Below are 16,250 nucleotides of genomic sequence, written 5' to 3'. Positions count from 1 at the left end.
CCCCCCCCAGTGAGTGTGATGCCTTGTACAGCACGTGGAACAGCCTAGAGTTTCTGCTGTTTCTCTGTGAATTTACACAGTACATCCTTGAATAGGAGCAGGATGTTTGGCTCACAAAGTCTGTGCCAAATTAAACACATTGAATCTACGTGAGACTATCCTAAAGGATGCAAACGGCTTAGCATCAAGCAGCTTTCTAGCTCCTGAAAATACCAAGCCTGCCTGAAATTCATTGCACTTAAATGTAGGGCCATATTCCTGGTTTGAATAATGTCCGTCACGTTTTGGAGAGGAATAAAGTTGAAACAAATAGAATCAAATTAAAGTGTTGGAAATTTGAAATTAGCATAAAAACCCACCAGAAATACTCAGCAAGTCAGTATCTGAAAAGAGAGAAAGAGAGAGAAAAGAGAGAAAGAGAGAGAGAGGTGCAAAAGAGTTAATGTTGAAGTATGATGACCGGTTTTATATTATATTATCTCATGCTACCTTATGATATAGAAAGAGGATGTTTGGCCCATCAAGTACCTGCTGGCCCATGCAGCAATCCTGTTACTCCCCTTGTTCTGATGGCACATTCTCTAAATGTCAGGAGCCTCAAAGTAAATGTGTTTTGCTGGGATAATGGACAAGAGTCATTTGCCGAAAAAAGAAAAAAAAAGTTATCTTTTAAAATATGATTTGGAATTATTTGGTCATGTGACCAGATCAGCTTGATACAAGTAAGTGTAACTTCAGAAGAAAATGGGATAATCAGTGGTGATATTCATTTTATCTTCCCTTTATTCCTTTTACTATGTGGTCACAATGAATAATAATATGATTTTATTTAATAAGTTGAAAACTAAGTAAGTTGATTTGGCCGAGTATATTTTCATCGTTATTACATGGTAATTGAGATTTGACATATAATAACCAAGTCTGCTGTTCACACAGAGACAATGCAAGCGGCTGTGGTGTACGAGTGCAGAAGGAGTACACAGGGGTTGCCGTACACAGCATATGCCTCTGGCTGACGGGACAGACTGTGGCCATGGAATGGTAAGCTCTGCTATGGTGATCTTCTGGGGAAAGAATTGAAGTATTTTGTTACATTTTACTGATAGAACATAAAACATTTAACGTGACAGCAAGGTACAGGTCCTTCCACTCACAACATTGTGCCGACCCTTTAGCTTAATCAAAGATCAATTTACTTTTCCCTCCTGAATAGCAGTCCATTTTCCTATCATCAATGTTCCCCACTAAGAACTTCTAATGCCCCTAATGTATCTGCCTTTAACTCCACCACAGCTGGGTGTTTCAGGCACCTACCACTCTCTGTCTAAAAATATAGTTCTGACATCCTTGCCATACTTTCCTTCAATCATCCTAAAATTCTGCCATTTCCACCTTGGGAGAAATTCTCTGGCTATCCATTCGATCTGCACCTCTTATTATTTTGTACTCCTCTGTCAATTTGCTTCTCATCTTCCTTTGCTCCTGGCTGACTCAACCTATCTTTATGAGACCTGCTCCCCAGTCCAGGCAACTTCCTGGTATATCTCTATTACACACTCTGGGAAGCTTCCACATCCTCCTGACAATGAGGAGACCAGAACTGAACACCATACTCCAACTGTGGTCTAACCAGAGTTGTATAGAGCAACAATGCAACAGTGGAAGGTTGACGTCAGTAACATTGTGTCAACTGGGTGGAAGAAGTTCACTTTCCTTTATCAAACTTTTTATTAATTTTAAAGAAGTACATGTATGCAATCAAGAGGAGAATTATCTCAAATATCTACATTGATAACAATACATATAAAAGGTAAAATAAACATAGCCAAGATCATACATAGTATTAATCTAATAGTATATAATTAAAAATAAGATAATCAATTCTCCTCTTATCATTTCATAAAAAGATAAAGAAACTTTTATAATTTTTATATACATAAAAAAACACTATTCTTCATAAACAAAACAAAAAAATTTTAAAAAGGGAAAAAAAAGAGACTGGGCAGCCCATACTGAGAGTAAAAGCAAGAAAAAGAGAAACTTTCTGATCAAATCCAAAGTTTCGAGAAAGTAAGGTGGGTGGAAGTTCCCTGTGTGATGATTTCATGGGGCCCAGAGAATGAGCAAAGTCAGTGAGGTGGCTCAGATTCCGTGCTGCAGCTGACGGCTGAGGGCTCCTTTTATTAGCTGCATTGTCCCACGTCTTGCCTCAGCTGTGCACACTGCGATTGTGCCTCATGCATTTTGTTTACTGGGGAGAAGGGGAATGTGTTTGGCAGTGTACAGACGTCTTCTGATTGGTGAAGAAGAAACAAACTATGGTGTATAGAAGATGCAGAAATTCAAGCCAATGGTGCTGGAAAGTACAGTCAGCTGTTGCCAGTACATTAAGTGAATATAAATAGAAATCCTTTTACTTTATGGTTGACTAGTTGCACATGGTGGTTTAAGAAGTTAACCTCACAGAGGATGGACATGTTCAGGCAACACAAATGACTGGGCTTGTGCTTACCTTGTGCCACTGATGTACTTTGCAAGCAGATTTAGAGTAATTTTCATACAGTCATAGAGTAACACGTCATGAAAACCGTCCCTTTAGCTTGTATCATTAATGCGGACCACAATGCCCACTTTTCACTTGGCCCGTATTCCTCCGAACCCCTCTTGTCTATAGACGTACCCGTCCAAATGTCCAATAACTTAACAACTTTCTGCAGCAGATCGTTTGGAATATGGGCCACCCTCCCTGTGAAGAAGCTGTCTTTACAGACCCCCTTTAATCTTTACCCTCGCACATTTTAACATTCTGCCTCAACAGTTCTACATCCAGCCAAAGTTAGGCCAGTGAAAACAGAAACAGAATCCTTGTTGTGTCCAGCCAGTCAAGCATGCCTCAGCAGTTCCTTTACGCTGTCGTTCACACTGAGGTTTGAGCTCACAGTTTTAAACAAACAAATCAAAATGGCTGAGCAAAGTCTCTGCTATGTCAGACTGCATTTGTTGCAGACATTTCACTGAGGTCACAGGTCAGTGATTCCAGGCATTGGGGTCACAGGTCAGTAACACTGAGCACTGGGAAATGGCAGTCCTGCCCACTGAAGTCACACGTTAGTGACATAGAGCACGGGGAGTTGATAACCCTGGACACTGAGGTCGCAGGTCAGTGACTAGGGCACTTAGAGTTGGTGACTCTTTGCACTGAGGTCACAGGTCAGTAACCCTGGGCACTAGGAGATGGTGACACTGGCGCTGAATTTAGAAGTCAGTGACTCCAGATACCGGGGTCAAATGTCAGTGATCCTGGGCACTGAGGTCACAGGTGAGCAATAGTGAGCATCAGAGTGCTTTGAAGGAACGTGGCCATTTGGAGGGAGGGAGACTGACAGCAGATAGGGAGACCGGGAGGTGAACCCAAAGAGGTACTTGGGGAATGTAGCTCAACAAAAACCTAATGCAGAGGTTAGGAACGTAATTGATTCGTAAGTCAGGGAGTGGCGGCCCTAGAATTAAATGTGCTCCAATCCACAGTGACAACCAAATCTGGGGACTTCACTCAGCACCTCAGGTGAGAAAGTGACATATGACCCCCTGACTCCATTTAGAAGAGCAGGTGTCCACCCAAAAATCTAGACAGGGAGTGACTGCCCCTCCCTCCCCGTGACTCTCTCCTCTCACTGTCTCTCCCAGTGACCATCTTTCCATGAGGATCCTTCCAGTGACCATCTCCCTCAGTGACTTTCTCCAGTCACCATTTCTCCCAGTGACCATCTATACTTGTGACCGTCTCTCTCCCATGGACCAACCATCCCAATGGAAACACATGTCATCCTCTACACTTTGTATTGAAAGGACAGGAAGGTAGGCCATGGGGGTGGGTTAACCCTGTTTGTAAAAAAATAACTCAAATTTTTAGAAGGAGGTGACATCAGTTTGGAAGATATAGAATCTTTGTGGACAGAGTTAAGAAACTATAAGGGTCAAAAAATCCCTGATGGGAGTTATATACAGGCCTCCAAATGGTAGCCAAGATGTGGAATACAAATTACAACAGGTGATAGAAAAGACATTTAAAAAGGCCATTGTTATGATAGTTATGGTAAATTTCAATATTCAGGTAGATAGGGAAAATAAGGTCGGTGTTGGATCCCAGGAGTGGGAATTTGTAGAATGCCGATGAGATGAATTTTAGAGCAGTTTGAGGTTGAGTCCAATAAGGGCTGGATTCGGTGCTGCGTAATGAACCAAATTTGTTTAGGGAGCTTAAGGTAAAGGAACCCTTAGGAAGCAGTGATTATAATATGATAGAATTTACCCAGCGGTTAAGGAGAAGAAGATAGAGTTAGATGTACTTGTATTACAGTGCAATAAAGGGAATTACAGAGGCATGAGAGAGGAGATGGTTAAAGTTGATTGGAAGGGGACACTAGCAGGGATGATAGCAGAACAGCAATGGCTGAAGTTTCCGGGGGCAATTCGGAAAGTGCAGAATAGATGAATAGATGAAGAAGTACTCTAAAGGGAGGAAGAGGCATCTGTGCGTGTAAAGGGAAGTCAAAGACAACGTAAGAGCAAAACAGAGGGCATACTGTACAATATAGCAAAAATTAGTGCAAAGTCAGAGGGTTGGGAAGCTTTTAAAAACCAACAGAAGAAAACTAAAAAAAAAAGCGATAAGGAGAGAAAAGATGAAATAAAAAGTGAAGCGAGCAATTAATGTAAAAGAGGATACCAAAAGTTTTTTTCAGATATATAAAGAGTAAAAGAGAGGCGAAAGTGGATATTGGACCACTGGAAGTTGACACTGCAGAGGTAGTAATGGGGGACAGAAAAATGGCAGACAAATTTAATAAGTATTTTGTGTCAGTGTTCACTATGGAAGACAGTAACAGTATGTCATAAATTCAAGGGTGTGCTGTTGCTATTACTAAGGAGAAGGTGCTTGGGAAGGTGAAAGGTCTGAAGGTAGGTAAGTCACATGGGCTAAGTGAACTACACCCCAGGCTTCTGAAGGAGGTAGCTGAAGAGATTGCGGAGGCAGAGTTACAAAATACAGGTGGACCAAGATGTTAACTGTCCTGTGCTGTCACCAGTGGGATCATCAGTTGATCTGCCACCTGACTTCAGGAGTTTCAGCCCGCTTATGATCAAGACTCCCTCGAGGTGGTGGGCCAGCAGTGCTAAAGCCCCACCTCCCACTGGTGAGCTTAAAACTTGGCATCTGCCTCTATCAGAGTTGTTGGTCACTTCCATCCAACAGATAGTCTACTCTTCAGGTGTCGATGCAACTACTGAGGAGTTTGCAAGATATGTATACACTGTCTGCCTATCTGCCCCTCTGGACATACTTGGTCACACCCATGCTGATCCTTTCTCTGCTGCCTCAGCTACAGACCTGCTGGTTGACTTGATCTCTCTTCTAGTGAAGCCAAGGTCACGCAGCCACTTCTGGAAAGTGAACGCAATAAACCCACAGCAGCCTACTTCGAATGGATAGCATGAGACCTTCCACCCTCTGTCTCTACACTCTGATCTTAACTCTGCGTACTTGGTTAACTTGCGCTCATGGGCTTCATCGATGTTGTCTTCCTAGGGGACTGTGAGTTCACCAATAACCGCTTCTCTACTGGTGTCAGACCATACGATTATATCTGGATGCAATGTTGTGAAAGCTATTTGCTCCGGAAAACTGCCGTTCCCGTCCAGGTCAGCCTTGACACACCAATCATTGGCTGAAGAAAGTATGCTTGATTGTGAGCCTATGCTGTACACCCTTGACTTGGAGCCTTCTTTCACAAATGATATGCGATGTTCTGTGCAGCATGGGGCATGAGATAAGTTGTGCTGCAGTACTCTCTGTTCAACCGCTTCTGTTACAACTTAGAGAACGTTGTTATGTCTCCAAGTGTACATGCTGCTGGAAAGATTGACTCTGCATGCACTCAAGATATGTTGAAGTGTTCCCTTCTCGCCACAAGCAGCACACCTGTCTGTCTTGTCTTCATACCAGGTGCTGAGGTTGGTAGGTGTTGGGAGCAGGTCGTACGCTGCTCTGCATAAAAACGAAATGCGGAGCAGTTCCATCTGCCACAGAACACTCCAAGATAGATGCCGTTGTTCAACACTTTCCACTGGGTCCAAGCCCCTTGTTTGGCCAGGCCAGCTGTTTTAGTTAACCTCTTCTCCTCTTCTACCTCTCATATTTCTTGTGTTACAAGCTCACGGCGCTCCTTACCTGTAGAAGATGGCCACCACTTGTGGGTTGTCCATCCAAGACCCTGGCGGCCTAGCTGGATAGCCCCAACCGTCTCCTTGTGCTTCAATCTGGACTCTGCTACATGGGCTGACCACTTCCTGCCTGATCTCACATCCAGCTGGGTGCTCTTGACATCAGGGTCTTTTGAGTCTTGAAGCATCAAGAATGATCTTACTTTGTCTACCTTGACCTCTTCAACAAGGGATTGCACTGGGATGGTAAGCTTTGTCTGGCTACTGTGGATTGCAACATTGGTGAGGCTGCTCGGTACTCCAAGCCACTTCTTCACGTACTTGTTGATCATCTGTTCCATTGCCTCAACGTGGGACATTGCCACTTCATAGACAGTTAGTGGCCACGTTATCCGTGGCATCAGTCCGTACTGCAAGCACCACAACTTCAACTTGCCAGGCAAGCCACACTTGTCAACAGACATCAGACCTCTGCTGATCTGTTCTCCTGTCTCTTGAACCCTTTTGGTGTCTCTCAGCTCCTCTGTGTACCACCGCCCGAGGCTCTTAACTGGTTGGTCCTGAATGGATGGAATCTCCTCTCCACAAAGAGTGAAATGAAAGTCAACCAGCTTTCCTCTCCTAAGAACAAGGCTCCTTGACTTCTTGGTCCTGAACTTCATTCTTCCCCAATCCATTAGCTCCTCGAGTCTAGTATGACGAAAGAGGGTTACAAAAGTACACATAGACTAAGATGTTAACTGTCCTGTGCTAGCACCAGTGGGATCAACAGTTGATCTGCCACCTGTCTTCAGAAGAGAGAGATAAGTAAGACAATGGAGCAGCATTTGGAAATGTTAATGAAGAGACGAGAGAGTTTAACGGAAGGAGACACCGGTCTGAGTATTGTCAAGACCGGCTCCTTTTGAACCCTGAACTGTTTGAAGTGTGATGGACAGGCGATACCCCAGCAGGGGGATAAAAGGGGGCAGGTTCGCTCAGACAATACACACGACACCACGAGGTAACGAGACCCTGGAAGCGGTGCGCCCCCACAAGTCGGTGGGAGTTTTGGAGGTCTGGTCGCGGGACCAGTACAGGGTGGGAAGATACGGTCGGCGGGAACCTGGTGTGTGTGTCCACACTTGCCTGGGTGCCGGTTCACCGCTGAAGAACAATCGTGTCTGGAATGGAGGGGTCACAGTCGGTGACCTCAGAAGACATTACAAAGGGCTCACCCGAAAGCTGACTGCGAGGAATATCGAAGGTCTGTTTGGAATCCGATTTGCATATTCATTCGTTCTCTCTCTCTCTCCAACGGCACGACAGCGATTACTGCGAACTGAACTAAACTGAACTCTGTCACTTGTGATTGATCATCTTACCCCTAGACTGCGATAGAGCTTGATTGACCCTATTATCCTAGTTCTGTGTACATGTGTGTTTATTCATTGCTAACCTGTTGCATTTATATCCTTACTATTAGAGTACTGTGTTGCTTATTTCTTTAATAAATCTTTCTTAGTTCCAGTAATCCAGACTCCAACTGAGTGGTCCATTTCTGTTGGTTTGGCAACCCAGTTACGGGGTACGTAACACTAGATAGTACATTTTCCACTGCCTCCGTGCTGGGACGCAAAAAGGTAAGGTCATTCATGAACGCTCGTATTGGTGGTAACTCTTCTCCGCCATCAAGTGTGACATCCCACTGATTCTGCAGCCCTCACAATAACCTCCATGGCTAAAACAAAAAGGATGGCTGAAATTGCACATCCCATTGGGATTCCAACATCCAAGCTCTGCTACCTAGTTGTAAACTGCTGAGTGGAAAACCTCATCCGGAAATTGTTGTAGTACTGCATAACAAAGTTCCTCACCTTAGCAGGAATCCATAGGAATTCCATCCCAAACTCAATCAGGACATGGGGAACAGAACCATATGCATTTGCCAGATCAAGCCAATGTAATGATCTTTCAAGAATCACTAGATTCAAAGATTCAAAGTACATTTATAATCAAAGAATGTATACAGAATACAACTCTGAGAGTCATCCTCCTGTGGGTAGCCTTGTGAAAATGAAATACCATGGAACCAATTCAAGAAAACATCAAACATCCAATGTGTGAAGAAAGAACAAACTGCGTAAATGTTAAAATGCAAACAGCAAACATAGAAAACCGACATCAAACCAGGAGTCCAACGGTATTCAGTTTAGTTCAATTCAGTGTTGAACCACTAGCCCACTGTGGGCCGCAAGGCAAAGCATTCTTCACCGAAGTGCCCCAGACTGCATCAATCGCCCCGATCAAAAACAGAAAAAATAAGAGTAACAAGAATCCAGAAGCACAAGCAACATGGACCCTAAAGTTCCCCAAAACAATTCACAGCCTCTCCAATCAATCCATGCAACATGGATCCCAAGATTCTTGCACTTTCCTTCGATAGCAGCTAGAGAAAGGGAGTGCGTGACCAGTTAGACACAGGCAGAAAGCAGCGAGCACCCGCCCAACCTCTGCTCCCATCCTCATCGACATCAACCTTGCTCAATGCCTCAATCAGAGAAAAGCATTCAAAAGCATTAGAGTCGATCACAGTCTCACGCCTTCTTCAGGCCTCCAGGCCTTCATGCTGCACGCTCCCTCAGACACAGCAAAGCACCAGATCATTCCATCAGGACTGAAACACTGCAAAACACACCATTCTGGAGGACTGAAACGTTGCAAAACACACCATTCTGGAGGACTGAAACGTTACAAATGTCACTCCACTCCTTAAGAAGGAAGGCAGACAGAAGAAGGGATACTATAGGCCAGTTAGACTGACCAGTGGTTGGGAAGATGTTGGAGACCATTATTAAGGATGGGGATTCAGGGTACTTAGAGGCACATGATAAAATAAGCCTTAAGCAGCATGCTTTCCTAAGGGAAATCTCACCTGACAAATCTGTCGGAATTCTAAGGGAAAGATTTTGAAAAAATCAAGGAAGGTAGACCAAGAAGATTCAGTGAATGCTGTTTACTTGGATTTTCTGAAGGCCTTTGACAAGGTGCTGCACATGAGGCTGTTAGCTAGATACAATATCAGCCCATGGTATTACAGGAAAGTATGGATAGAAAATTGACTGACTGGCAGGAGGCAAAGTGTGGTAAGAAAAGGGGCCTTGTCCCCATCCACCTGTCCATCCTGTGGCTGGAAGGAATCAGTGTACCACGTTTATATGGGGTGTGACAGGTTGCAGCCCCAATTTGAAGGGGTTGCTCTTCAGGTTTTGATTGCTCTTCAGCTCCACACTTCTGGTACATGGGCACCCAGTATGGAGGAGGGTGGGTCGCTCAGAAGATCTTCTGCTGGGCTTGCTTCTGGACCTGGCAAAGATGGTGATTCATGGGTCCAGGCAGTGGGCAGTCAAGGACTCTGTCCGGGTGAACTGCCTGCCCCTCTTCTGGGGATACATTTGTGCCCAGGTGACCTTGGAGAGGGAATATGTGGTCACCATGGGCACAGTGAGGTACTTCTAGTAACAGTGGACCCCCAAAACTGTTTTATAGACAGTATTAATCATATTTTAATATGAATTTATTCACTGTCTCGTAAATATTTAATGACTGTATTTTGTGTATTTTTGTGTGAGTAAACCTCTGTAGTTTTGGGAATAAATAAATAAAGGGAACCTTTTCTGGTTGGCTGCCAGTGACTAGTGGTGATCTGCAGGGTTCGGTGTTGGGACAACTTCTTTTCACATTATATGTACATGATTTGGATGATGGAACTGATGACTTTGTGTCCAAGTTTGCGGACAATACAAGATAGATGGAGAGTCAAGTGTTGAGGAAACAGCGAAATCAGCAGAAAGACTTACATGGATTTGGAGAATGGGCAAAGAATTGGCAGATGGAATATAGTGTAGGGAAGTGTATGTTCATGCACTTTGGCAGAAGGAATAAAGGTGCAGACTAAGGGTTCCCAACGTTTTTAATGCTACGGACCACTGCCATTAACTGAGGGGTCCTGGACCCTAGGTTGGGAACCCTGGCATTGACTATTTTCTAAATGTTGAAAAAAAATCTAAAATCAGATGTGCCAAAGGGACTTGGGAGCCACTGTGCAGGATTCTGTAATGGTTAGCTTGCAGGTTGAGTCAGTGGTAAGGAGAGGACTCGGATGAGAAAAGAAGAATGTAATGATGAGGCTTTATAAGGCATTGGTCAGACCATATTTGGAGCAGTACTGGGAGTCGTTTTGGGTCCTTTATCTAAGAAATGGTGCTGACATCGGAGAAGGTCCAGAGGAGATTCATGAGAATGATTCCAGGAATGAATTGGGTTAATTTATGAGGAGCATTTGATGGCTCTAGGTCTGTACTCACTGGAGTTTGGAAGAAGAGGTGAATCTCATTGAAATCTATTGAGTATTGAATCTTCTAGATAGAGTGGACGTGGAGAGGATTTTTTTTTATAGTGGGGAGCCTAAGGCCAGAGGGCACAGTCTCAGAATACAAGAACCTCCCTTTAGAACAAAGATGAGGAGGAATTTATTTAGCCAGATGGTGGTGAATCTGTGGAATTTATTGCTATAGATGGTTGTGGGGGTCAGGTCATTGAGTATATTTAAAGCAGAGGTTGATAGTTTCTTGATCAGTCAGGGCATCATAGGTTATGGTGAGAAGGCAGGAGAATGGCCTTGAGAGACATAATAAATCAGCCACGATGGAATGGCGGAGGAGACTCGATGGGCCAAATGGCCTAATTCTGCCACTAAGTCTCATGGTCTATGGTCTTGCAGTCTAGCTGCAAGCTCCTCTTCCCCAGTCTCTCACTCTGCACTCTGACAGCAGTGACTGAGGGAAACATCACACTCAAACTTCAGGCAGGCTGAAGTCCTTGCTACAGACTGTGCTTGTGTTTCACTACGTTAATGGCGGTGGTAGTGTGGAGGGGTGAGCTAGAATCAGTAGGCTTATGTGTTGTATCTCTGATTATAGAGACCACAGTAGAGAAGGCATCTACGTACGTTTGTAGTAATGGTATTCACAGTTTGAGTTTAGCTGGAATATATAATAGGATTTCATTGTTATTGTTCCCATGAATGTGATCCTTGGTCTGGAATACATTAGTTCACATACCTACAAGCCAAAGTGATGATGTCCTGTTTAGTGCATCTGAGTGGACGTCTTTCACAAATCTCAGGTTTTCTTCTACACAAGGCATGGTAATTTCCTCCATTCATCTGTATAAGGGGAGGGTTTAATAAGGTGTGTAAAACAAGCATGGCCTCTGTTCTCCCTATAAATGTTAATGTACTCAAATGTCGACTAGAGTGTAAGCTTCGATGGTGTGAATATCCAAATCGTTAAGCGCTTAAAGCAAACGCAAACAAAGTGGTTCAGTTGTAAACCTTCATTTTCCAAAGTACAGGGTCTGTATTACAAAGTCCACAATGAGGCATTCAGCTTAGAGTTGTCCTAAAGGGCTCTGATTATTCTCAGAAGAGTGATCGAGGATAAATGGCACACATTTGTGCTCAGGGTGAGGAGCAGAGCACAGAGCTGTCCATTGAAAGTGTCTGTCTGCAGCTCCAAGGGAGGTTCAATTCACTCACTCTCCCTCATCCCAAAACACTAAATTTTTACCGGGCCTTCAGCAATTTATCAGATTCTGGATTAAAAAGGAGACATTCTGAATGATAATTAATTATTAAGTATAGATAGGACAGTATATTAATCCATGCTCTTTTAAATACTATTTTAAATTTTCTGCATGTTGCTGCCAGGAACTGCAGAGAGTTGTGCACACAGCTCAGCCCTTCATGGCACCCAACCTCCCCCCTATGGACTCTGCATTTCTCACTGCCTCAGTAATGCAGGCAGCATAATCAAAGATCCCACCTATCCTGGGCATTCTCTCTTCACCCTCTTCCATCAGGCAGAACTTAAAAAAGCCTAAAAGTGCGTACTACTAGGATCAAGGACAGCTTCTATCCACCTGTTATAAAATAATTGAATGGTTCCCTACTAAGATAAGATGGAGCCTTGAGCTCGCAATCTACCTCGTTATGATTTTGTACCTTATTGCCTACCTGCAATGCACTTTCTCTGCAGCTGATACACTTTATTCTGCATTCTGTTTTTGTTTTGCCTTGTTCTCCCTCTGCGCTGTGTGATAATCTGACCTGTACGGATGTAGGACAGAGAAGCATTTCACTGCCAAAATCCTGGAGAAACTCAGCAAGGCTGGCAGTAGCTATGGAGGGGAAAAACAGAAGCCAGAGTAGGAGGTGTGGGATGTTAATGGGCATGTGTGAGGGAATAGTTTCCAGGGAAATAATGGAGGAGGCAGGTTACACAGGTGTTTAAGAAATGCTGGAGGTTAGGACTTGGATGGGAATCTGGGTTGGGATAATTGCAGAAGATATTGAAATCTAGGGAGATTATTTTGAAATCTAAATTGGTAGAGTGTGAGGTGGGTGAGGGAACCTGAACCTGGGGAGGGGGGCTGGTTTATATAAAATGGGGGCAAGGGAATCCACATTTGGAGAAATGTTGGGGACTGTTGGGCAAGGGTGGGAGAAGATCAAGAACAAGTAGATAGAGTGGATAGCCAACGCCTTTTCCCCAGGGCACCACTGCTCAATACAAGAGGACATGGCTTTAAGGTAAGGAGTGGGAAGTTCAAGGGGGATATTAGAGGAAGGTTTTTTACTCAGAGAGTGGTTGGTGCGTGGAATGCACTGCCTGAGTCAGTGGTGGAGGCAGATACACCAGTGAAATTTAAGAGACTACTAGACAGGTATATGGAGGAATTTAAGGTGGGGGGTTATATGGGAGGCAGGGTTTGAGGGTTGTGGGCCAAAGGAGCTGTACTGTGCTGTACTAATCTATGTTCTAGCTATGGAGAGGATCGAGGCAGTGCAGGAGATGAACTCCAAGAATCAAAGTTCTCATGGATAAGTACATTTGATAGATCCCTTAAAATGAGAAATGCATGGAAATAGAGGCCCTGACGCCAGCCAGGTAACTGAGATTGATTCAGGACCTGCTGAGGTTGTCTGCATGCCTGCCACAAGGAGAGCAATCTGTGCATGTCGAAAAGCTGACTCACACCATGGTGTTGAATGATCGTGTTGGTTTGGTTTGGTGTGGTTTATGATTGTCACATGTTCCTAGATACAGAGAAAAGCTCCTCTTGCATACTGTTCATACAGTATCTTCTGTCATCTGACTGGATCTGTGCTAACCTGACTCCATGGGATCATCACAGAAAGCCATTGCTTAGAGCATTAACAATTAGTCGTTTAGTTCATCATGAATTTGTAAGAGCCTTGATTGGTGAATTTTGTAAAATCAATTTAAGTGTCATTCCATATCAGACATTTGTCCTGATGTTTTATGTTTTATAAGGTTGTTTATGCACACAGGAAGAATATGACAAAATGCCTCTTGATATGAGTGGTTGACTGGCATAAGGTGCAAATTATATGAGGTTTAGTCATCTATTAGAATTTATATATCAACTTGCATTCACTGCTCTGCCAAAAGATTTTAGATTCAAGTCTGCCTTCAGAGACATGAATGCCTCGAGGCTTGGTTAGAATAGATAGCCTTAAAATTAGGAATGAGACACAAATAACCCATCCCAGCATTGCTGATCCGGACAACAGCCAACATTTCATTTGTGCGATTACTTATGTCTTGCAATGTACTCTTGCAAAACAACAAATTTTATGACATAAGTCAGCTAGAGTAAATCATCATTTAACAATGGATCATTATCCACCATTAAAGACCCCTATCACTCAGGACACAGCTTTTAATAACCATCAGGGAGGAGGTATAGGGGCCTGAAGACATACACTCAACATATTAGGTACAGCTTCTTCTCTGCCACCACCATCTGAACAGACAATGAAACAACCCACGAAGAATTCCTCACTATTTTTGCACTATATATATACATTTTATTGTAATTTTTAATTGTAAAAATAGTATTATATATGTTATTTTATGTACAAAAATATTTTTTATGTACTACTCCTGTAATACAACAATTTTTTCGACATGTGTCCATAAGGCCATAAGACATCAGAGCAGAATTAGGCCATTCAGCCCATTGAGTTTGCTCCACCATTCCACCATGGCTAATCCAGATCCCACTCAACCTCAAGCACCTACCTTCTTGCCATATCCTTTGATGCTCTGACCGATCAGGAAACGATCAACATCCGCCTTAAATATACGCATGGACTTGGCCTCCAGTGCAGTCTGTGGCAGAACAGAGTCACAACTCTCTGGCTACAACAAATCCTCCTTACCTCTGTTCTAAAGGGTTGCCCCTCAATTTTGAGGCTGTACCCTCTAGTTCTAGATACCCCCAGCATAAGAATCATCCTCTCCACATCCACCCTATCTAGTCCTTCCAATATTTAGTAAGTTTCAATGAGATCCCCCCACATTCTTCTAAATTCCAGTTTGCCCAAAGCTGCCAAACACTCCTCATATGTTAACCGCTTCATTGCTGGAGTCCTCCTCGTGAACCTTCTCTGAACTCTCTCCAATGACAGCACATCCTTTCTGAGATACGGAGCCCAAAACTGTTAACAATATTCCGTGTAGCCAGACTAGTGTTTTATAAAGGCTCAACAATATCTCTTGCTTTTATATTCTATTCCCCTTGAAATAAATGCCAGCATTGCACTTGCCTTCTTTACCACAGACTCAACCTGTAAATTAACCTTCTGGCAGTCTTGCATGTGAAGTACTGAGTCCCTTGCACCTCTGATGTTTGAACCTTCTGCCCATTTAGATAATGGTCCGCACTATTGTTCCTTTTACCAAAATGCATAATTATACATTTCCCAACACTATTCCATCTGACACTCTTTTGCCCATTCTTCCAGTTTGTCTAAATCTTGCTCCAATCACATCAGTACTATCTACCCCTCTACCTATTTTCATATCATCTGCAAACTTTGCCACAAAGCCATCAATTCCATTATCTAATTCATTGCCAAACAATGTGAAAAGTAACGGTCCCAATATTGACCCCTGAGGAACACCACTAGTCACCAGCAACCAACCAGAAAAGGCCCCTTTTATTCCCATCGCTGCCTCCTGCCTGTCAGCCATTCCACTACCCATCCCAGTATCTTTCCTGAAATGCCACAGGATTTTATCTTGTTAAGCAGCTTCAGTGTGGCACCTTATCAAATGCCTTCTGAAAATGACATCCACTGCCTCTTCTTTGTCCAAATTGCTTGTTACTTCCTCGAAGAACTCTAACAGATTTGTCAGGCAGGATTTTCCTTCACAGAAACTATGCTGACTTTGACTTATTTTATGATTAGTCTCCCAAGTACGTCGAAACCTCATCCTTAATAATAGACTCCAACACTTTCCCAACCACTGAGGTTAGGCTGCCTGGCCTATAATTTCCTTTGTTTTGCCTTCCTCCATTTTTAAAGAGTGGAGTGACATTTGGAATCTTCCAGTCCTCTGGGACCATGCCAGAATCAAGTGATTCTTGAAAGATCACGACCAATGCATCCGTTATCTCTTCAGCGACCATTATCTTTTTGTTTGCCTAGCATTTTTTCATTTGCTTTAGTAATGGCACTCTGCTGCCTGACATTCATGGACCTCTGGCACATTGCTAGTGTCTTCCACTGTGAAAACAGATGCAAAGTACCCATTAAGTTCATCTGCCATTTCTTTGTCGCCCGTTACTACCTCACCCTCAGCATCATTTTCCAGTGGTCCAATATCATCTCTCTCCTCCCTTTTTATATAACTGAAAAAACGTTTGATTTCCTGCTTTATAATATTGGCTAGTCTAACCTCACATTTTACTTTTTCCCTTCTTATAGTTTTGTCAGTTCCCTTTTGTTGAATTTTAAAAGCTTCCCAATCATCCAGCTTCCCACTCACTTTTGCTACCTTATATACCCTTCCCTTGGCTTTTATGCAGTCCTTAACTTCCCTTGTGAGCCATGGTTGCCTACCCCTGTCATTTGAGAGCAGCTTCTTTTGTGGGACATATCTATCCTGTGCCTT

At 43.4% G+C, this 16,250-nt stretch overlaps 1 protein-coding gene across 3 annotated transcripts in view; it reads left to right on the top strand.

Moving 5' to 3' along the window:
- LOC134351744 (A disintegrin and metalloproteinase with thrombospondin motifs 20-like) overlaps window positions 1–16,250 on the top strand; it is a 697,549-nt gene that overhangs the window by 266,860 nt on the left and 414,439 nt on the right. For all 3 annotated transcript variants that reach the window (XM_063058346.1, XM_063058347.1, XM_063058349.1), the window contains one exon: window positions 937–1,041. In XM_063058346.1, coding sequence (XP_062914416.1) covers window positions 937–1,041 — 105 coding nt within the window. The remainder of the gene's footprint in view (window positions 1–936; window positions 1,042–16,250) is intronic.

Source organism: Mobula hypostoma, chromosome 9, assembly GCF_963921235.1.
Source record: "Mobula hypostoma chromosome 9, sMobHyp1.1, whole genome shotgun sequence".
NCBI classification, from domain to species: domain Eukaryota; kingdom Metazoa; phylum Chordata; class Chondrichthyes; order Myliobatiformes; family Myliobatidae; genus Mobula; species Mobula hypostoma.
The sequence above is the reverse complement of the archived record's forward strand: the minus strand, read 5'-3'. Positions and strand labels throughout refer to the sequence as shown.